The 23,040-nt window shown below is 43.6% G+C and overlaps 1 protein-coding gene and 1 long non-coding RNA gene across 17 annotated transcripts in view; one reads left to right on the forward strand and one right to left on the reverse strand.

The window, feature by feature from the left end:
• The window catches only part of LOC105490626 (BEN domain containing 7), an 85,599-nt gene that overhangs the window by 60,214 nt on the left and 2,345 nt on the right, over nucleotides 1-23,040 (forward strand). For 2 of the 16 annotated variants that reach the window (XM_071070473.1, XM_011756446.2), the window contains exons 7-9: nucleotides 12,197-12,316; nucleotides 16,751-16,801; nucleotides 17,532-17,863. In XM_071070473.1, the coding sequence (XP_070926574.1) occupies nucleotides 12,197-12,316; nucleotides 16,751-16,801; nucleotides 17,532-17,542 (182 nt within the window). In that variant the 3' untranslated portion in view covers nucleotides 17,543-17,863. The other 14 variants (XR_011608251.1, XM_011756443.3, XM_011756440.3 and 11 more) reach the window with 14 other exon arrangements.
• LOC139356414 (uncharacterized) overlaps nucleotides 1-23,040 on the reverse strand; it is a 71,680-nt gene that overhangs the window by 44,136 nt on the left and 4,504 nt on the right. The window lies entirely within an intron of this gene.

Genomic DNA, 23,040 nt, shown 5'->3' on the forward strand with positions numbered 1-23,040 from the left:
TTGTCTAAAGAACGGTCAAGCCCAGTAATGTGTGGAGGGAACGCATGTGTTTTATGCCACTTGCCTAAGGCCTCTGAGCTGGTGATTCCCAATCTTCTAAATTTTGTGTTGCTTGAGCCTCAGCATTCATTCTATAAAATAAATAAACGAGTTATATGAAACATAATGCACCTTCCAAGTAGAATTTCTATAAATCCCTAATTATTATTATTATTATTTTTTGAGACAGTTTCTGACCTGTCAACCAGGCTGGAGTGCAGTGGTGTGATCTTGGCTCACTGCAACCTCCGCCTTCCAGGCTCAAGCAATTCTCATGTCTCAGCCTCCCGAGTAGCTGGGACTACAGGTGTGTGCCACCACGCCCAGCTAATTTTGAATTTCTAATAGAGAGGGGGTTTCGGCATGTTGACCAGGCTGGTCTTGTACTCCTGACCCCAGGTGATCCGCCTGCTTCAGCCTCCCAAAGTGGTGGGATTACAGGCATGAGCCACTGCGCCCAGCCTATTAAATCCATAATATTGAAACATTTTTCTTTGCTAATAAAAAAAAATGGATTCAACAAACATCACTACACTAAAGCTTGTTATTACCCAGATCTTAATACTTAGTAAATATGATGTAACCATTGAAATACACCAGCCATGTTAAACAAAGGCATGGCACAACTCACCAAAGGAGAATTCTTCTTGTTTCCCAACAGTTGTATTATAAATGGGTGCCTCCTTAAATTGATAGAAATTAAAAATAACCTTGTTTAATTTGAGAAACCACTATCAGCACTTTTTGGCACTTCCTTTTGGACAGAAATGTCATAGTAGCAAAACTGAATGAAGGAGGACAAGGGATATTGTTGTCTATCCCCCCACCCCGCCACCACACACACACACAGAGAAAAAGAGAGAGAGCGCGCTCTGGCCTCAAATCGGTGAGAATCACTGGGATTCAACAAGACTCTTCAAGCCTCAGAGCCCCACCAGTGTGGGGATAATGAAGGGAGCACTGTGGGATGTAGGTTCACTCCTGACTGTCATTCAAGCTCTTGAACCATCACTTTCTCCAGAAAAAAAGTGTGGCTTCACTAACTTTTAAAGTCTCCAGTTAAAATAATAAAGCCTCCGGGTCAGAGATTCTGTGGTTCAGAGATGATAGTCCAAATTCTCAGAAGTAAACCTGAAGAACCAGATAAATATGGCTGGGAATCAATTTTGCGGATATCTAGGGCCCTTTTCATTACATCAACCAACTGAAAATAACAGCCCCATACAGTAGCGGTCAGCGCTAAGATGAGACGGTCCTCACGGCCAGCTTTTGCAGTCCTTGACTTTTGTGTCTGTACATCTGACTGCCCCGCAGGCCAGCTCCTGCTAAGGTCTCATGTCTGTAACTCAGTAGGATATTCTCGTTTCATCTGTAAATACTTTGTCTGCAATACTTTTTTTCCTTAATTTGAAGGCATCATTTTTAGGTGCATTAGTTGATGGACTGTGCTAAATTCTGATTGTCAAACTGAATCTGAAATGAACTTCAGGGCTCAGTATGAGACCTCTGGCTATTTACTGAAGAAGTGCTTCCTTCAGTTCCTTCAAGTGAAGTAACAGACCAGAGAAAAAACTTTCTCAGATTTATTCTTTCACCAACCATACATTCATACCTGCCTATTATGTGCCAGCAGTGAACAGAAGATGTGATCTCTGCCCTTGCTTTGAGCTTGCCGTCTTGATGAACACTGGACATTATTATTTTAAAAAATCACTGGTTAACGAACTCAGGCAGGCCTTATCGGGGAAGGTCACGTCTCAGTTGAGACCTGAAGGATGAGATGTACTGCTGTCTTCTCTGTTATTCCCCGAAGGCAAATTACTGAGTCTTCTCCCAGCTCCCTTTTAAAGATAGCTTTTGGTGCTTATCCCAAAAGAGTGTGTGTGTAAGGAGTATAATTGAAATCTAGTCGGCATTGACATTTCTGTGGCATAGCCCTAGGAGAGATTTTCTGATTTGTTCACAGACTGAAGAATGACATTTGTCCCCATTAGCAGTAGTCTTTAGGTTAAAATGTTGAAATAATAGTGTTCCTCTTCATCTCGAATGTGGTAAAGACATGTGCCAAGATTTTGTTTTCTCTGCCTTCCCCTAAGATTTAAAACAGCTATTATCAATAATTTACTTCGTACCCCCACTCTATTTTAAGAATCAAGATGTTCCTCTCCCTTCCATTCTCTCTCTTCTCTCTTCCCTGCCCCAAAATATGATTGTGAGGCCTCCCCAGCCATGTGAAACTGTGAGTCCAATAAACCTGTTTCCTTTATAAATTACCCAGTCTCAGGTATGTCTTTATTAGCAGTATGAGAACAGACTAATACAAGATACTATATGTTTACTTTCTGTAAGTTCTATTTGGTTCTTTTTGAAATCAGCCTGTTACTTTCCTGGTGCATTGAATTTTTCCTTGTTCATTTTAAGCACACTTACTTTGCTGTCCATTGCCATCCGCAAGGGGCGTCTCACCCTGCAGCTCCTGAGTCCGCTGCCTCTGGTATTTGCTGGGTCATTGTATGTATTTCATTATTTTAAATATGAGCTCATCTCTAGCAGGCCTGTTTTTCTTTTCTTTTCTTTTCTTTTTTCTGTGAGAATCTGTCATGGCCCAGGTTTCAAGGCATCCTTTCAAACTCATTCTGCATTTCCCTCTCTCTGGAGCCCAGGAGTGTCAACAGCAATGCTGCTGCTCACTTACAGTTTTATGCATTGGTACAACCTCGGATTCCAAACCTCTGTGAGGTGCAGGCCAAGCATTTAATTTTTTTTTTTTTTTTTTTTTTTTTTAGATGGAGTCTCGCTCTGTCTCCCAGGCCAGAGTGCAGTGGCATGATCTTGGCTCATTGCAACCTCTGCCTCCCAGGTTCAAGCGATTTTCCTGCCCCAGTCTCCCAAGTAGCTGGGATTACAGGTGTGCACCACCACGCCTGGCTAATTTTTGTATTTTCAGTAGAGATGGGGTTTGGCCATGTTGGCCAGGCTGGTCTCAAACTCCTAACTTAGAGTGAATCTGCCCACCTCGGCCTCCCTAAATGCTGGGATTACAGGTGAGAGCCACCGCGCCCGGCCGCATTTAGAGTTTTCTAAGAAACTTTCTTTTTCTCCCTCAAAGTCTGGACAGAGCTTGCTCGTTGCCTCCCTGTACTCGGGGGTAGACCCTTGCCCTTCACAGCCTCACCAGAGGCTTTCGCTCCAGCTCCCCACTCACATAGGCCCGAGACCTCCTTGCCCTTGCCCTTGCCCTTGCCCTGTGAGTGTAGAAACCTGAGCTTCATGTGAGACTGCCTCTCCCCTGCCTGCCTCAGAACAGTCGCAGGCTGTGCCTTTGGAATGCACATGCCCTTTCTTGTGGCTGGAGCATTCTCTACCTTCTTTCTCCTTTCTTCAGCTCACCTCCACCTTTTTCTTTGGTTTCAGCTCAGCCATCACTTTATCTGAAAGCTTCCCCGCTGCCCACTCCCACCCAATAATGGGTGAGGTGCCCCTTGGTATATACCTGGTGCCTGGCTTGTGTAATCACAGGTGTGCTCTGGGCAGTCCTTGACTTCTTACTGCCTTTATCTTCCACTTCACTGCAGGCTTTTTGGGGACAAGAGACCATTTGTTCAGTAACACCTAGCATAGTCCTGGCACATTATGTGTGGTAGATAAATATGTCTTGAATTAATGCATTTTATTTTTGTAATAAGGTCACAATGAGGTTTAAGTCCCAGATTTGTAAGCCCCCCCCCGCCCCTGCCAAGTTTGTATACAGGATCAGAGAACATCATCTTCACCATAGTTGCACTTAGTAAGAATCAACAAAAATGTGAGAAAAACCATATGCTGAAATAGATCACATCTCAAGAGAGCACTTGTAACTGTGTGTCCCGTGACGTGCCTCTAAGATTTGTGGGTGCACAGAGGCCAGTGTTGCCTACTCAGTGTGCTGAGGCTGAGGGACATCCAAACACGGGGATCGTATGCCATTGAGGGCGCATGAAGAGTCAGGCTTGGTGGGCATCCCAGCTACTCAGGAGGCTGAGGCAGAAGAATTGCTTGAGGCCAGGAGTCCAAGGCCAGCCTGGGCAACACAGCGAGATCCCTGTCTTTAAAAGAGAGAGCCAGGCTTTACTCCAACCTGTATAAAATGCTGTCTTCTAGAATGCTCTTTGGTTTCTAGAGTGGAATGTCACTCGGTTCCCTTAAGGAAAAGATGTCTCGTGGGGCTGTCGGTGGAAGTGGCCAGGAACAGGGCTGCTGTAAGGCCTAGACTCTGCATCCCTCTCCACGAGCGTTGTCTCTGTGTCTCCGGTCGCCGCTTCTCTTTGCACGTCCGCTTCATCCTCCCCTCCCTGCTGGCTGACCTCCTCCTTTTGCTTGCTGGCTCCTCACAGTTCTGGTTTGCACACAGTAGGCGCATCATGCTACTCGCATTGTGACATTTTGGCATCGCCGGCTCCTGCTGAACCCCTCGTTCCCTCATTGCCTGCCATTCTCAGGAGGAAGACAGAGAGGGCCCAGCTCATCACTTGACATATCTGCGGCTTGGCTCCCCTTAGGTCAAGGGTGCATCATCCTGCAGCCAAGCCGTGGCTTACAGGGCACTGGGACAAAGCAGTCCTGCCCATTTGGGCAGCAGGGGCGAGAAGTGGGCAGTTTCCTGTGAACATCCTGATCTTTCTCCGCGTGTACCAGTCAATCTTCTGTTTGGTTGGTCCCCCGTTTCTAGCCCCTTGACCCCAACAAGTAAAGTACTGGGTTATGACATCAAATGTTTCAGATACAGAAAGAATCCCTCACCCTTGCATTGCATATCACTTAATTGTCATTCTAGTTGATGTATCAACCAAGTATTGTGTGTAAGTTTAGGTTTAGGTCTGAATTTTCTGGGTGGTCAGCTAAAATCAGATTTCTGAGCCTGCATGCTGAGAACCCATTCCAAGACAATTCCACCAAGATGTGGAGGACCATCAGGCCCTGCCTGAATAGCCACCCTTGATTCTAGCTCTTTCCCCACCTCTCATAGTGTTTTACATGCCACAGTTACTGTTATTTTAATACAATGGATATCAAGACTACAATTTTATGTTTCCACTTTCTCCTTGAAAATGGAAAATGATGCGCTAAATATTATTGGAGAAAAGATGTACTCTATTAGATCCAGATAAAATTTGAGCCACAGTCATCAGATCTCAGAGTTCAAAGTATGTGTATATCCATCTTACCCACAGCCCAGTTTCCAGGCACAGCTCCCCTGCCGCGCACTCACCTGGCCTCCTGGGGACAGGTAATCCACCAGCCTCTGCCCTCTTCCTCTCCCCAGCTGGCCACCATGCTTCTGTTTTGTGAGGTGGAAAGTAACACCCAGCATTCTCAAGTTTAACATGGGAGGATGCACTTAGCTATGGCTTTGTTTGTTTACCATTCAACCATTTTTCTTTTACAGTCACTGTGTGCTCAGATACAACTGTAAACATTAAGTCATTTATGTGGAAAATAACTCCTGTTAGCTGTGCAGTCTCAGGCCAGTCATTTAAGCTGCCCATACTTGGATTTTGTCATTGGTAATTTAGGATCACAATACCTATCCCCACTGGTTATTGCAGGATTAAATGAGATGTGTATAAACTGCCTCGCACGTGGGGAGTCTCAAATGATAGCTTTAAGACAGTGAGAGGAAAGAGAGTGGGAGAGACCCTGGTTGTGGTCCACTCACTCAGATGTGCCGGCGGGCTGCCTCCCATGACTCCCTCTCCCTCTGTACATCCCTGGCTGCAAGTGGTCCCCATTTGGGTCCCCTCTGCTTGTCCCCTGGGACCCGACAGCAGAGACTGTTGTCCCTCGCCCCTTTGCAAGCTGTAGGAGTTTGGCAGATCTAATGAGGACCCGGTTTTCAGTTCTGCGTGCTGTAAACCTTGATTTCCTTGCATGATATAAACCTTGATTTGACCACAAGTTAAAACTGAGTCATCAAATCTGAAGCTGGGCTGTGACTGCTGGCCAGAGTTCTTAGAGGATTTCACAGCGACCTGAAGGCTCTTCCCACCGACCCCTGTTTCTTGAAGTGTCTGCTAGACACAGTGACTTCCTTTCAAAGTCCATGCCACATTCTGCTTTTCCCAGCACAACCAGCCAGAAAAACCCAAATTAAAAGTCCCTCAGGAGAACGACAGTGTGGATAGATCGCTGTTTGGGGAACACGGCCAGTCTGCCCTGTTCACAGAGTGGCGCATTCAGCATGTCAGACACACCACGCGCTGCCGCCTTCACTTGATGATGACATGAGGAGCAGCATTCTGAAGGAAGGGTCTGCCCGGCCACCAGCAGCTGATTCATTATTTATATACAATTAAAGGGCAGGGTTCAAATGAATGCTAGCATCTGGGAAAAGGCATTACTCATGGACGGATCAGACTGAGCATTTGTCATTTCTCTAGTGACTTCACATACGCCCTGTGCCTTGGGACTCAAATTATATTAAGCAGAAGAGATGCTTTAACTCTTTTATTTACTTTAATTGTTGATCTTATTTCACTTTTTCAGATTATCTGGGCTCGTTTAAAGGTAGCCCTTGCTGCTGCTTCATATATTAAAATAGGAACGGAGGAAAATTTCTTTTTAGAACCTATTGCATTCTAAAGATGAATGCAGATGATTCCACTATGGTTCTTAATGACCCACTGTTAACATAGTAGAAAACTCAGTGCATTAATGCAATACCCCTTTTCACATCATTACTCCTAATGGAACTGTTACCAGGATAATAGCTTGACCTTTAGCTATAGATTCAGGGAGCAAAAATGCATTCTGTCTCCCCAATAACTCTATTCACATAGCGTATTGACTGTTTGCAGATCAATGCAATGACAAAGTCTTTTGGCCTTGTCCTTGAGGCCTCATCTGCTATCGTAAGGGAGAGAATAGGATTTCGTCTTCAGTAAGTAAATTCTAGTTAAAAGTCTCTTTTAAGTTTAGACGTAATCCATGAACTAGCGTGTCAATAATGTGCCCGGTAGAAATATTTACTTGTATAGGTATTTTTTGAAAAGCCTATTGCTGCACCTTCAGAGATCTTAGACACAGACCCAGGAGACAGTGATTTTCTTGGCTTCTTTCTATTGAAACCAAATAAGTTTTCATTGAAACTAGAAAAAAATAACTAGACACAGCTGCCCTTTTAGTGACTGAGAGAATATTTGAGCTCAAGGTTGGACTAGAAGGGTCTGATCTGAACCCACTCACGATGTGGGAACAGAGTCCACAGTCTCCTTTGGCTTATCTTGAACTTGCTTGTCCGCACACATGGGAGTCATTCAATGTGGTGTAGTCCAAATCCACTTTGTTAAATTGGAGCCATGACTTTCTAATGTGTGCTAATTTGGACACATGCATTTCACAACCCGAGAAAAGAGGGGTTGCTATGGAAATTAACTGTATAAATAATATTACAAGGGGGGAGATGTTTACCTGCTGTGACAGTGGATTCAGTCACTTTTGTAGTACACATTTTTGCATAAACGAATAGGATGCTAAACAGAAATATTTTGTTCTATTTATTAAAACAGGACTTCAAGAACCTTTTGGAAATTATCTGATTAGTAAATGTTCTTGTGGGTATTTGAAGGCAATAAGACCTTGCTTCTTTAAATAGAGCCTATTAATTAAAGACTTCCTGCTAATTCAGATAGACCATTTTCCCTCAATTAGCCTAAATTTGTAAGCTAATGTATTTGCTTCCATTAGAAACAAAACTGGAAAACATGTTGGCTTATTTATCAAATGCTTGAGTTCTTCTTCAGAAAAACGCACTATAGTAGGTGCTTTGAGGGAGACAAAAGAGATGAAGACACTGAAGTTGCTTAGAATCTAGTGGCAGAGATTTGAAAGTATGTGCACCCCCAGGGATAGCCTATCCTCTGCACCTCCCCACCTTGCTCTCCCGGTCCCCCCATATCATACATCGGGCAGCCTGGTTGATTTTCTCCCCAGTCATTAATTGTGCTTTCTAAGCATCACTGCCCCTCTCCCCAGGTGGGGCTCTGATGGAACCTTTCCACTAAGACTTCCTCTTGCTCCCTGGTTCCACTGTCATCCTGATCACTTGTCTGTCCACATGACTGATGGCCTAGCCTATGTAGTGGCTGGACCTCATCCACGGTGACATTCACCTCTACTGCATTTCAGCCCCGTACTGTTGGCCACACCTTAGCATCCTCACACGCAGCTGCTCCTCAGCTGCTGCTGTATTCTCTGGTATCTTGGGGAACAATTCTTCTAGCTCCATGACTCCTGCTTGCCAACCCATTGACATCTGCATTCCCTGATCTCTATAGATAGCTCCAAGCCCATGATCCTTTTTCTGTGTTCACGTCCTTCCTAGATTTGGGGGGGTGAAGGGGAGGGGAGGAGTGGAGAGATGAGTTCATTCATGCCCAGTCACACCTTCAGCATCTTCAAGGGCTTATATCCCTGTTCTGCCAAAACTCTCCAGCAAAACCCTGAGCCTAGACCAGCCCTACCATCCGGTGTTCTAAAGGAGCTGCAGGGACTGAGGTGGAGAGCCTGTAGACTCTCACCGCGCTGCATAGCCCTACCACGTAGCCCGTCTGCGGCTTGGCAGCGGCATTAGTTGTCTGCGATCTGCTTCCTCTCTGATTCTTCTGAGAGATGATCCCACACCTCCTCTACACCCTCCATCCTCCAGAGCCCCTCACCCCTGAGCTCACTGAGGGCTCAGGAGTGTTTGCTCCAGCCTAGAACCACTTCTGAATCGACCATCTTCCCTTCCTATGGGTTCCGAAGAGGATGTTTCCCTCCTTTTGTTGGAGGCAGCCTCTCCATTTCTATTCCAGATCCATCAGCCCCAGCCCCCTAGGGTCATGCCTTTGACTATCTCCTGCTTCTCCCTGAATCCTGTTCTCTCCTGCCACACCACTGCTCCCTCAGCCTGCACACCACACCCACGTCCCTGTCCCTCAGCCCTCCTGTCTCCCCTCTTCTTCCACCCTCCCCTCTGGGCCAGGTGTCCTGAGAGTGACCACCCTCCCCGGCCCTCGCTGACCTTCAGAGGGCACCAAGCCACCCCTTCTGGCCCTCTTCTGCACCGCAGCCTGCTGGTCCCTCCTTTTTATTAGGACCACTCACCGGCCTTCCCACCACTCTCCCCATCCCTCCTGCCTGTCCAGCCACGCTTGGGCCCCTTCCTGTGCTCTTCTGCCTCCACCTTCTCTTTGGCAGCCTGGCATTCCCCCGGGCTCCCAACCCAGCCTGTGCCCTTTCCACTGTCCATGTTCTCTCTGGTGGACGTTCTCTCTCTCTCACTGTTTTGTCTGTTTGTTTTTGAGTCAGAGTCTTGCTCTGTCACCCAGGCTAGAATACAGTGGTGCGATCTCGACTCACTGCAACCTCTGTCTGTCAGGTTCAAGCGATTCTCCTACCTCTGCCTTCTGAGTAGCTGGGACTGCAGGCACGTGCCACCATTCCCAGCCAGTGTTTTTATTTTTAGTAAAGATGGGGTTTCACCATGTTGGCCAGGCTGGTCTCGAACTCCTAACCTCAAGTGATTCACCCACCTTGGCCTCCCAGAGTACTGGGATTACAGGCATGAGCCACCATGCCCGGCCTCTCTCACTGTTTTAACCACCACATGTATGTCTGTGCCTCTTAAACCAGTGTGTTCAGCTTGGCCTCTTCTCTGAACTGTCTAAATTTATCTGTCTAAATACACTTGGCCTCCTTGTCTGCAGGTTCCACATCCACAGATTCAACCAGTTACAGATTGAAAATATTCAGAAAAAAAAAAAAATTCAATGCAACAATTAAAAATCATGCAAATAGGCTGGGTGCCCCTCCACTGCTGTTGTATGCTCCGGTGTCTCAGGGCACAGTTGCACAAGTTGCTTAAGGTCTCACTCGATTGTCCAGGCTGTAGTGTAATGGTGTGATCATAGCTCACTGCAGCCTCGAACTCCTAGACTCAAGTGATCCTCCTGCCTCAGCCTCCTGAGTAGCTAGAACCACAGGCTTGCACCACCACTCCCGGATTATTGATTGATTGATTGATTGATTGATTGAGACAGGGTCTCACTGTGTTGCCCAGACTGGTCTCAAACTCCTGGCCTCAAGCAACCCTCCAGCCTTAGCCTCCTAAAGTGTTGAAATTACAGGCGTGACCCACCATGCCTGGCCTATATCAGGGACCTGAACATCTGCAGACTCTGGGATCTGCTGGGGGTCCTGGAACCAGGACTGTCTCTGCCATCTCCACATGGGTGCTCCACAAACACCCCAAACTCAGCATGCTCCAAACCAAGCCTGTGATGTCCTTGCAGCTCACACACGTTGCCTTTCTTCTCTTTTTACCGCATCATGTGATGAACCAAACAATGGCAGTTCTCTGAGAGGCCCTAGATGCGTCTCTAGCTCAGGCTTTCGCAGTAGCTTCCTGAAGGGGAACTCCCTGCTTCGCTCTGGGCTCCCTGAAATGTGTCAACCATGCTATTGACATTGATCTCGTCCTGCACAATTGGATTGTCGCCATGTAGTTGACAGTAGAGATCACATATAGCTGCTTTTCTCTTTCAAATTATTTCCTTAGGATAAATTTCCAGGAGTAAGATTACCAGTCCAAAGGTACAACAGTTTTATGTCTCCCATTAAATACTACTGATTTCTCCAAAGGGTTTTCCCTGTTTGCACTAACAGTAATGTTTGAATGTGCCAGTTTTATCAGTATCAAGTATTAGCTTTCTAACATTGTTTTTCTAATTTTAGTAGGTATAAAGTGTGTTTTGCAGTTCTTTGGTTTACATATTAATTGAACATTTTTCCTAATATTTTTTGTTAAATATTTTTTGCCCATTTCTCTATGGGGACTTTCGAGGTTACTCGTTTATGTAAATGAGCTCTTTATCTGACGGTAGATCGTGAACCTTTTCGGTCACATTTAGTACAACTAGCTTTTCTCATTCTGATGAAATGCCTTATTTTTCATTCAATAGAAATTTTACCTTTTTCCGTAGCTGAATCTGTCAGTATTTTCTTTTTGTCTTTTTTTTTTAAGAGAAACCTTTCAAAATATCGAAATTACCAATATTTTAAATACCAAGGAGGCAATGGGATGTCATGGCCTACCAGATCTTGACCTTACGAAGGACAGGTTGAAAAGATGAGTTTCAAAGTGCTCAGGAGTGAGTGTGAGGCGGAAACGTCAACCCCAGCGCCACGTGTGCGGCCACACACTGTGCACAGCCCTCCCACCATCACTGTCCCGCCTGCCTTGTGTCCTGCCTTGGGGTTCTTCTTAGTTCCCTTTGTGCTTAATCGGGTAGTTCTTTCCTGGGCGCTCATGTGATGTGCAAGGGGTTGACTTGAAGTAGAACTGGAACTTTCATCACGACACCAACTGCATTATTATTTGAGTACTGACTGAGTTGGTAGAAATCACCAGGAGAGAGACCATCTTTTCGTGTTAATTTTGCATTCAATTTTGAATTGACAACAAAAAACTGAACTCTTTTAATATATTTGCAAAACCTTGCCATAAGGTCAGTAGACCCTTAGGGAGCATTTTCTTCTCTGCCTATAAGATACATACAGATGGATGTGGAGCCGGTAGGAAGAGCAGCTTCCATGCAGACTACTTAGTGAGTATCGCCAGTTTCATTTTGAAGCACAGTGCACTGGACCTAGCCAGGACCTGTCAATCTCCATCTCTGCCAAAGAAATATAATCCAGATACTGAAGATACAGAACTGACGTCCTTTAGAAATACACTTTTTTTTAGACCAGGCACAGTGGCTCATGCCTGTAATCCCAGCACTTTGGGAGGCCAAGGCAGGCGGATCACCTGAGGTCGGAAGTTTGAGACCAGCCTGACCAACATGGAGAAACCGCGTCTCTACTAAAAATACAAAATTAGCTGGGCCTGGTGGCACATGCCTATAATCCCAGCTACTAGGGAGGCTGAGGCAGGAGAATTGCTTGAACCTGGGAGGCGGAGGTTGTGGTGAGCTGAGATCGTGCCATTGCACTCCAGCCTGGGCAACAAGAGTGAAACTCTGCCTCAAAAAAAAAAAAAAAAAAGAAATACACTTTTTTTCCTTTGTAGAATATGTATCTGTTTCAGATCTGCATATGTTACTTAAGGTATTCAACAAGATTTTACATTTTCTTTCAGTCTTCACAGAAAAGTACTGTACAGCTCACCATGTGGATAAGCTTCCTGGCCCAAGAGACTGGGTACAGATTCTACAGGATCAAATTAAACTGGCCAGAAGAAGGTTAAAAAGAGGCTCAGGTATGACTAAGGTGCAGAAAAAATAACTGGAGAAGCACTTAGGAATTCTTAGACTTTATAAAGTACAATACTTGCCTCTAGGTTATTTCAGCGTCTTGTCTTTTGAAGGAGAGACTGTGTATAGTCTGCTGTGATTTGCTCTCTTAAAGTCTTATTAGAGTGAATTTTGAAACTTACCTTCGGACTAAATAGTAAGAATTATGTCAGGCCACTTGCTTTGAAGAGTACAAGTGAAAAAGACTGCTAATCTCATTTGTGGTCTAATGCTCTTATATATGAAAACTGGGTCTCTTTGATGGTTTGCTTCTGTTTACCTGTTGATTTTTATTTGTTTGGATCTGCGTGACTTTATGAAAGTACAAGTTGCTTAAGGTTAAAAAAAAGAAGAAAAAAAAAAACTTTTCTACCAGCAACACCACATCAAGTAAAAGGGATTTTGAGTGGGGGATGTGTGTGCACACGCATGCATGCATGGGTTGTGTGTGTGGGTTTTAAATTCTGGGCTTGGAGATTCTGGGATTATTCCTCCAGGAAAAGTGAGCACCAGGAGAATTACACCTGTTCAGATTTGGTCATTGAAGTCTCTGCTTCCCCAAGGTGATGGTGGGGGCCAATTTCCTAGTGAAGAATCCCTGGGTAGTCAGCTTTCTCCCATCAAATAAGAGTAACTATCTCTAGGAGGCCACACATCTCTAGATAAGATTTTTTAATTTCATATATGTTAGTGTAGCCATTATGGAAAGCAGTATGGAGGTTCCAGAAAAACTAAAAATAGTTGGGAGGCTGAGGCAGGAGGATTGCTTGAGCCCAGGAGTTCCAGACCAGCCTGGGCAACATCTCCAGATGTTTTGTGGAGACCCTAGCTACACACACACACACACACACACACACACACACCTTAAAAATTAGCCAGGCAAGATGGCACGCACCTGTTGTCCCACTGACTTGGGAGGCTAAGATAGGAGGATCACTTGAGCCCAGGAGTTTGAGGCTGCAGTGAGCTGTGATTGGCCACTGCACTGCAGTCTGGGTGACAGAGCGAGACCCTGTTTCTTTAAAAAAAAAAAAAAAAAAAAGTGGGGAAATTCTGTAGAAGGCTTCTCTCAGGGACCCAGAAAGGCCTTGCTGGCAGTGGATCATGTGACTAAGAAACACAGTTTAAATGGCGTTCTGGTGCCTTCCCCATGCTGCACATTTTAGACATAAACACACCTTCTTTTCCTTCTATCGTCAGATGCTGAGACCGATTATTATGAGCTCTGGTCTCTCTTCCCTTGCCCTGTCCCACCAGCAAGCAGACACGCAGCCAGTAGAGATGTGCTGCCACATCCCTCTTCTCTTTCCCACAAGCAGACTGGACAGGGAACACATCCCCTAACCATGCCTCATTTCTGTTGATAATTCATATCACAAACGCCCATTTTCCCCCCAGGTTTGCCCACTTCTACAGGATGAGGCCCAAGCCACATCCTGCTCCCCACCCCTCCCCTCCTCGAGGAGCCTCCACTCACTTGCCCGTTCCTGCCCCTTAGGCATCAGAATATTTGATGTCGGACATTGTAACTTTTGACCACTGGCTTAGATGATCTGCCCAGATACTTATGATTGGCTCCCTTGGCCCTTCTCTTCTGCGTTCCTAGCAGGTTCTACTAGCAACTGAGAAGTAGAAAGTGGCTGTAAGATAAAACCAACCCTGACAAGCAGACCCAAATGATAGCACAGCAGCAATGACCTGCCAAATGCAGTTTTGTCTTCCCATTTTGTCAAATCCTGTTCCACATCATTCTCCTCTAGGGCACAGAAGTGGGGCTCCAGCAAATCGAAACTAGAGCCACTTGTATTTCCTTCCATGATGCCAGTAGGAACTGAGGGGTCTGGATCAATAATATTACCCGCTCTCACGCTTTTTGTCTTGATAATTTTCAGTCTAAATGATAATACAAACAGTGTCGCATAGAGATTGCACAACTTCAACCTTATTTATCATATCTGGCTCCATTCCTGGAATGAGGTAGAGACTCTGACTCCACAAGCTAATTGGCTACCGCTGAAGGAAGCCTGCACTGCCTCTAGAAAAAAAAGAAATGCCCCACACAGATTTGAAAGGCCGTTATGCAAATCCAGATAGAAATTCATTTGGGGCTGTCGTCACATGAGATAATTTTTATTCTGTAACTCCAGTGATTCCTTTCCTGGTGTGCATTTTTATCATTTTCATTACATGATTTTCTCAGAGCTGAAATCACAATATATCATGTTAGATCTCAGAGTAAAGATGCCACTGCTGTTAAATGTTTATTGGACTTGCTCAATGTTTTCCAAATTTACCAACTTGATTGTCACCGGGGAAGAAAGAGTGTGAGCTTGTTGTTGCAGATAGATGTTACAATTAAATTTGAGTAACACAACAGTGTCTTCATCCTTGACTCTCAGCCCCTATTCATGCAACTAGCATGTTCTGATTTATATATAATCATCTATATATTTTTTGGTTATATGTGTTCTGTTCTTACTAAAGCACATAATTGCATAGGCCTGTTTTTCAAAGGGAGGATAGCTGAATTACAAAAGGAAGATCAGTTTATACCCAGAACTGACCTTGTTATAACTAAATGAAAAGCAATTATAGATGTAAAGAAAGTTGCTAAAATATAAAATGAACTAGAACTAGAAGATTTAAGAAATTAGCTCATAATGATGCTTATGGTATGTTTGGACTATTAATAGCAAAGAGATGAATAGCCCAGACATTAACCTGCTTCATGTCCTGGGCATTGTTACTTACTAGCTGTGTTACCTGGAGTGAGTTTCCTAACCTCTGTCTCACTTTCCTCGTTTGTTCAGATGGGCAGAACAACAGACCCACCTTATAGAGTTTCCTACGGGTTCACTGACACATTGCATGTCAGGTGCCCAGTGAGCATTTAATAAATGCTGGAGATTATCATCGTTATTATTATTGAAGGATTTTTAAAATCCTAGGCAATGAGAGAACTACCATGAAGACCATCTGTCTATTCCAACTCACTCAAACCAATTAGAAGAAAATAATGTCTTCTAAATATAAACATAACATATGTTCGTTATTTTTCATATGTAAAATAATTTCTAAAAGCCATAGAACAAAATTGAAAATACCTAAAGCCTTTCATCCAGAGGGAAACACAGTTCACATTTAGCATGTGCTGTCTTTTTTCTCTAAACCTGTTTCCAGAATTTTAATTAGACCATGTATCCCATGGTTTGACGGAATATTTTTATGTTATTAAATATTCATCTACAACATCATTTTAGTGGTTGCTAGTCTTCCCCAACCTAGATTGGTCTTGCATATCTCGTCCCTTCTCAGTGATTGCTGTTTGTGGTGAATCTAGCAGGTCAGCAGACAAGGCGTCTTTCACTAATGCCAGTGAGTGTTCATCTGAGGACAAGATGCTGGAGGATGAAGGAGATGGGGGAGCCTTACAATGTTTCTAGCCATAGCTAAGCCCTGATTATGTTTAAAGCAACAATAAAAACAAGTACGTAGTACTAGTTTAGGCTTCTACCGACTCAGTGTTACAGCGTGGTGCCAAGGCTGACCTCATTCAACAGCCTCACAAGGGCTGCCCACACACATTATGCAGTCAGCAGGGGCCTTCCTATGGGGACCACAGGCCCTGGGCCACGGAGGGCACCACCAAAACTATCCCAGGGGCCATAATGTGATGTTTTCCCATCCCCACGTGTTACGGGAAACTAACAAACCCATCCCTTACCAAGAGACACATGAGCACCTTTTTTTTTTGCATTTAACAGAAGGTTTTTTGTGACTGAAGGATCTACCTTTGGAAAACTCCCAAGGAGATGGATACATTTATCAGAGACGAGCAAAGGTTTGCATTTTAAAACGTAGCAATGGAGAATCTTCTGAAGCAACGCCTATACCTTCTTCATGACCACGTTGGTGCCAGAGTTAGATTGGCAGCTCTAGGATCTGCATCAGTCATCTCCAAAGAAAGGTTCATTCTCAGGATTTCCTAAGCTGCCCCCCAGGAGTAGTTCTGGCGATGCCAAGTGCAATTCTGCAGCAGGAATTCACTGACACGTCCCCCTGATGACCCTATTTCAACAATTCACCCCCCATGCTGGTTCGATATTTAAGCCTCTGTAAATAAGTGAAAATAAACAGAAATCATCAGTGATCAATAGAATGAGGCTGGTAAGATTTTTAAAATTTTTAATACGGGAAAGTTGGTTTTAGATCACTATCATCAAAAAATACTCAAATAACGATATTAACATCTGTAATATGAACCAATGATAGCTGAAAAGGGAAAAGAATGGTGAAAACTTATGCATACTCGAGTTTTTAAGATTACATCACTGTTTTCAGTAGAATGAATGTGCTCCCTGAAACTAATGAGATTTGTGTTTTATATTTGTAACCAGCAGAGATCACGGACAGTGATGAAAGACTGGATGGCATTTCTCTACCACCAACAGGTAAATAAAATGCATTTACATTTTCATCACCCCCTGGAAAATACAGCCCACAAAAATATCTGCATTGAAAATGATTGTGACATTAGACATGCAGACACTTGAGCAAACTGCTTCTGCAGTGGACCCAGGCCCTGGTCATCGGAGCTGCTCAAGGCCCCGTGCTCAGAGATGTTTTTCACATTGAATAGAAAAACATTTTTCTCATACTCTTATTTTCATAAGCATCTCAGAAGAGCAAATCCTAAGAACTAAGTATCACAACAGTTTGCCTCCCCAAACCTTTGGACATTACAAACTATTTTTAACATGAAATGAGATTTCACTTTAAAACGGGAACCACTAATTTTGTGTGATCAAATTCATGGTTAGGCTGTCCTCTCCCACCTCCTCCAAACGGCCTTGGAGCCTTGAGCAATCAGTCAGTCAGTGGACACCCAATGAACACTGTGTTTTAACTGAGCAATTTGAACAAGCCCAGCCATCCGGCGTGAGTGGCACGTTCCTAACGCCAGGAGCAGATCAGCTGAAGGCCCCCTTCCATGGAAGCATTTGCTGCACACTGTTGTGTTGAGCCATAGACATAATTCTAACTTCATATTATTTGACTCTCAAGTAATGCTGCTGACCCTGGCTTCCTACCTGTGTATAGGTTCATATCTGAGAGCCAGAGGGGCGGGTGTCTGATCAATGAGCCTTGTGGAAAACAATTTATCCCCTCCATTGGTCACAGGACTCTACTGACTGCCCTCCAAAGGATACCTGAAGATTCTCTGCCCACAAAACCCAGGCACACCCAAAAACCCCCTCACTGAAAAAGCTCAACCGAATGTTTTTTCCTCTAGATTTGGGGTGGTCTGTGTTCATTAAATTCAGCAAACATTAGTGGAGTCTCTAGGCTGTGTAGGAACTAGACTAGGCCATGTATTCATTGACAGCACGTATCCCAAAATGGCAAGGAAAGCCACGTTCACAGGTGTAGGATGGGTCTGTGCTAGTGAACTTCAGAGCTTCAGAGCAACAGGAAAATTGAGCGGTGTAAGTGACACATTGCTTTCTCTGCCACTGAATAGCTAAGCACCAGATCCATGGACAGATAAATGAAATGAGCTACATAGTGCAAAAAGACCTGCCTACATCAAGTTCTTCCCATGTAGAGTCATTATATAAAAGGGATTTCTCTTATTTGGCTGTGTTTTCACATTTGTGAATTAAGAGAATTGAAAGACGTGATCTCTGTTGTTCCTTCCCAATTTGTCATTCTCTGACTATCAGGGCACCCTTATCAGCCTCATTCTTATCACCCGGGCCAGTCCCAGCAGATCCATGAAATCCTAATCATAATAGACCTAGCCTTCAAAAGGCCCTTCAGGGTAGCACCATGCCTTTCTAGCTGTGCTTCCCAAGTGCCCTCCCACCCAGGGCATCTCCACTGCCTGTCCTCCTGCGTCATGTGACACAGTGAGCTTTTATTATTTGAAAACCACTCCCCTTGAAGTTTATATTCACCTCCAAGTGGTAAGTATGGAATGCCTTTGTATTTTCCTATCTGAAGTTGGAGATACCTTTCCAGTGAGAAAACTGAGCCCAGAGGGTGCTAGGAGAGTCTCATGGAACTGAAAAAAATGTCAAGGAATCTGAGAATGAGAAGGAACTTGAGAGATCCTCTAGTCCAATCCCTTCTTTTTATCCAGTCCTTTTATTTTACAGGAAAAAAAGCCTGAGGCCCAGAAACATTAAGTGGCTTTCCCACAGCCTCACAGCTGGTTGACGGCCTGGTGGGAACCCAGGTCCCTCGACTCCCAGCCATGATACTGTATAGTTTTCTCACACCTAAGCCAAAGCCAGCTTTCCTCTGCATGTTTCCTAAAGATCCTAAGAGATGATGGATGTGCTAATCCCTTTAGGAGTCCTCTTCACTGTCTCAGTCTTCACAATTACAATGTTCGTCGTCCGTCAGCCCGGTTCACTGCAGCTGAAACTCATTCCTTTCAGTCTATTCTCAAACTTTACCCAAGGCTCTGAGGTCATAATGAAGAAAATAGTATCACACACCTGCAGGTCTTTTCACTAAACTGTTGATAGATATTTGATACAAATCGCTAAGCAGCATGATAAATAAAAACATTTATCATTTAGAAAAGAGGCCGGGCGCGGTGGCTCACGCCTGTAATCCCAGCACTTTGGAAGGCCGAGGTGGGCGGATCACGAGGTCAGGAGATCGAGACCCTCCTGACTAACACGGTGGAACCCCGTCTCTACTAAAAAATATACAAAAAATTAGCCAGGCGAGGTGGCGGGAGCCTGTGGTCCCAGCTACTCTGGAGGTTGAGGCAGGAGAATGGCGTGAACCCGGGAGGTGGAACTTGCAGTGAGCTGAGATCACGCCACTGCACTCCAGCCTGGGTGACAGAGCGAGACTCCATCTCAAAAAATAAAAATAAAAATAAAGAGGAAAAGAAGTATCAGATTGGTGCTCAAATTTTGCAGTAATAACATTAAGTAATGTTGATATTCACCTTGATAGCATGTCTCTTGATTGCCTCCAGAGTAAAATCCCATTCTGGTTGGCTTCTTTGAATGCAGTGCTGCTCCTAACAGCCCTCCTCACATGTGCGCTTTAAGAACTCCACATTTCTTGCACATGTGGTTTCATCCTTAAACTTGAGCCTCACTGGTCAAAACCACAGGATCGACCAACGGCTCTCACGATCCCATTTATCTGAGCTAGCAACCATGAGTTCTTTTTAAAGATTCAGCAATGCTTTTATTACTTTTTTAAGGTCTTTTTTCTTCCTTCCAAACTTGTGTGTTTGGGGCAAGGGCAGGGAAAGGGGTGTAAATCCTTAAGTGTTTCTATGAACCAGAAGTGACTAGGGTAGGGTTACAGGCAGGTCAAATGACATTTGTTTGGATGCATTACATTTAAGCAACCTTCTATTCATCAGGTTTTAACAGAAATGGATTCACCCTCTATAATGCATCCATTTTATTTTCCCTTAACCCTATTCACTAATCCTTTTTGAGCAACTACCAAGAATCAGCCCTGTGTTGGATGCTGGTATAAAATGCCCTCAGACTAGTGTGAGAGGCAGAAGGAATTACATAAATGCTACAGCGCAGAAGTGTGGAGAGGGCCTGGGGCTCAAGAAAAGCCACCCAGGAGCTGGGGACAGTTTGCATTAAAAAAAAAAAAAAAAAAAGTATAGAGAAAGTGAAATCAAAACAGTGCTTTCTAAAATTTAAAATGGAGCTTCCAAATTTGAAATGGGGATGTTCATCTAGACTTAGCAATTGTCATAAATTGGCATTTTACATACTTTTCTTTTAAATTAATAAACAAAAGTGTAAGGAAGAACATTTCAATTGCTTTTACCACCCACAGACAACCATTATTAGATGATTTTTCTCAAATGGTTCTCCATTTTATTTATCTATACGGTGGAGATCAAACATGTAAAATTTTGTTTCCTACTATTTTTTTTTTTTTTTAATTTTTACCTAACAAGCATTTTCCCACTGTATGGCAAATCTTCATATGCATTCTTTTAATAGCTGCATGATATTCTGTTTTGCAGGTAAATTATCTTTTGGGCCATTTTCTATGACTGGTCAATGTGTGGATATACTCTAATGGTAATACACATTCATGGCCTTTCTCATAAAAAATCATTACACATTTCAGATTTCTACAATTGCTCATGGAGGACAACTAAAGCCTTGGCTAAAAACTTAGCAACTTAACTGTGAAACACAGACACCTCCCCAGTAAATTCTTTACTCGTCCGGAACACCCACCTCCAGCCATGTCATAGAAACATGTACAACTCTTCCTTAAAGAAGTGGCTCTCCGCCTTCATTTTCTTGTCTCTGTTGTAGGTAATATATTTGACACCAGGAGAGAAAACACGGAGGATACAGAACCAGGTTTCACTGCCTAGACTTTGATTTTAGTGACATTGTTCAGTGGCATATGTAACTTCCGTTTGAATTTCCACAAAGATCCACGTAGCATTTCAGGTGCCTGCAAAGTGTGGGTGTTCTGTGAAGTTTACCTGTCATGTTTGAATAGTTTCATATACTTTCTTTGTAATGTGTGATAACCAAGCCTCCAATCTGGTATAAGATTTTTAAAATCACTTTTAGGGTTGATTTGTTACCCTTTAAAAGTCCAGCATTTGATTCAGTTAGTTCATTGTCCATTATAAAGAAGTGGTTCTCTCTTCCCTGTTTTCATTCAAAACCTCAGTGTGAATATAGAGCTGTGAAACGTATTTATTTTAATGTAAACTGCTTAGATGCAACTATAAAGGAGCATGGCTCTTTCCAGTGCTGAGAGAGCAGTTGTGAAGGCCAAAATTAATTAGACCTTCATCGTCTTAGAAGATGAAAAAGCTGTTTTGGGAGACAGGATAGCTCTGACCTATTAGATGAAATCATTCATGACATCGGTACCCCCCAAATAGCCATTTGTAACTGAGTAAGTGCCAATGACCTATGAGTTCTTAGGAAAGAAAAACCTTTCACCTAAGTTGCGTCAACACAATGACAAAATAACTAATTAAAAGGTGAGAAAAGCAATCATTTATCTACATGATACCTAACAGCCATTTTAACAGATGGCCTTAACTGAGAGGTACAGGGTTTTGGCACCATGTGGCAACTGGCTAAAAATGTACTTAATATTATATCGTTTATCTGGTTCCTAGTATAGTTGCCCTCTGCTTTATATAAAACTAATATATGAAAATCTAGATTTATTTTAAAAAGATATATTGCCATGAAGGTATTTGTTTTATAGAAATATTTACCTCCAGATTTCTTTCTCTAATAAGATGGTGAATTTAAAACACTATGTTATTTAGAAACACTGCATCTACACTTCATTTATTGTATAAAGCAAATTGCATTGAATCTTTGCCACTTGATCCAAAGGCCAAAAATTGGCATGAAACCAATTTTGACTACAGATGACCAAACTCGGGGTTCACACCTGTCCACCAGCAGTTCCAATGCCTTCCCCTAGCCCTGGATTTAGCAAAGCACAGAATGTTAAGCGCTAAAAGTTACTGTAGAGGCTATTCAGTCCCACCCCTCATTCTGCCGGTGAGGAAACTGAGGATGAATGAGGGTAAGCGGTTGCCCAGAGCCTGTTAACCCCTCTGTGGCCAGGGCCCTGCCTAGAACCCAAATTTCCTGACTACCCTGTCCAAGGTACTCCTGTCACATCACACTGAAACACTAAACCTAGAGATAGGAGGGGGGCTCTGGGAAAAATCCCTGTTCCACCAAAGACCAGCCAGTCATCAAAGATGAGAGAAGGCATCCCTGCACTGTGACAAAAAGCTGGCTTTAAGTGTGGCTTGTGGAGTCAGTCTAACTACTAGACAAGTTACATCTCGTATATGTGTGGTTTCTTTTTCTTTTTTTGCGGAGCTACAAGGAAGGTCTGGAGAAATTATTTCCATCATACCTTTTCGTTAGCCTTTTTCCACTTCTGGCCCGTAAGTAATCCCTTTCCTGAAAACAGCCCCTTTGTTTTATCAAGTGGTCTGATGTACTGCGAACTGCGGCTCTTGTGTTTTTTGCACCATGGCTTTTAAAATCTGTCCTGTGCCTCCCACAACGAACTATTACCCAAGGGAAGGGAAAAGATTAATTAGTGACCTTTCGCTCTGTTAGGATGAGTATGTTGCTGGTAAAGGCAGAAACGCTAACTTCCAAATGTGGTCTGTTAGAGATTCGCTGGGAGCCTTCGGAAGCACTGCCTTCCAAGGGAGGGCCACGGCTTGGAGTATTCAGCACTTGAGGACGGGCGGGGCTTGTTCAACCCAAAGATATGTGCAATGAATGGATCCACACATTGGAAATACGTATCAAAACTGCAACAGTAAAATCATATTTTGTAAATTAAAATTGTGTTTACTTACTGTGACTACTGTTCAGACTTTATTCAGAAATCCTTTTTATAGGCTTTCTTAGCAAAAAAAAAAAAATCCATATCTATGGATAACATCTCAATCTTCTGTATATATGTTTTATTAATATGTAAATATTTAGATTTTTTTAAATTACTATGTTCTTTAAAAAAGAATTCAGTGCAAGCCTGGTTGTGAAAATGGTGTATAACATTGTCTTGTGATATCAATTCCCAAGATGCTCTTTATGTCTGATCTGGAAGAATACAATAAATTACTTTAATTGAGCATGCGTGCTGATCTTGCCTGTGTGCCGGTCTTCCT

Source organism: Macaca nemestrina, chromosome 9 (assembly GCF_043159975.1).
Source record: "Macaca nemestrina isolate mMacNem1 chromosome 9, mMacNem.hap1, whole genome shotgun sequence".
Taxonomy (NCBI): domain Eukaryota; kingdom Metazoa; phylum Chordata; class Mammalia; order Primates; family Cercopithecidae; genus Macaca; species Macaca nemestrina.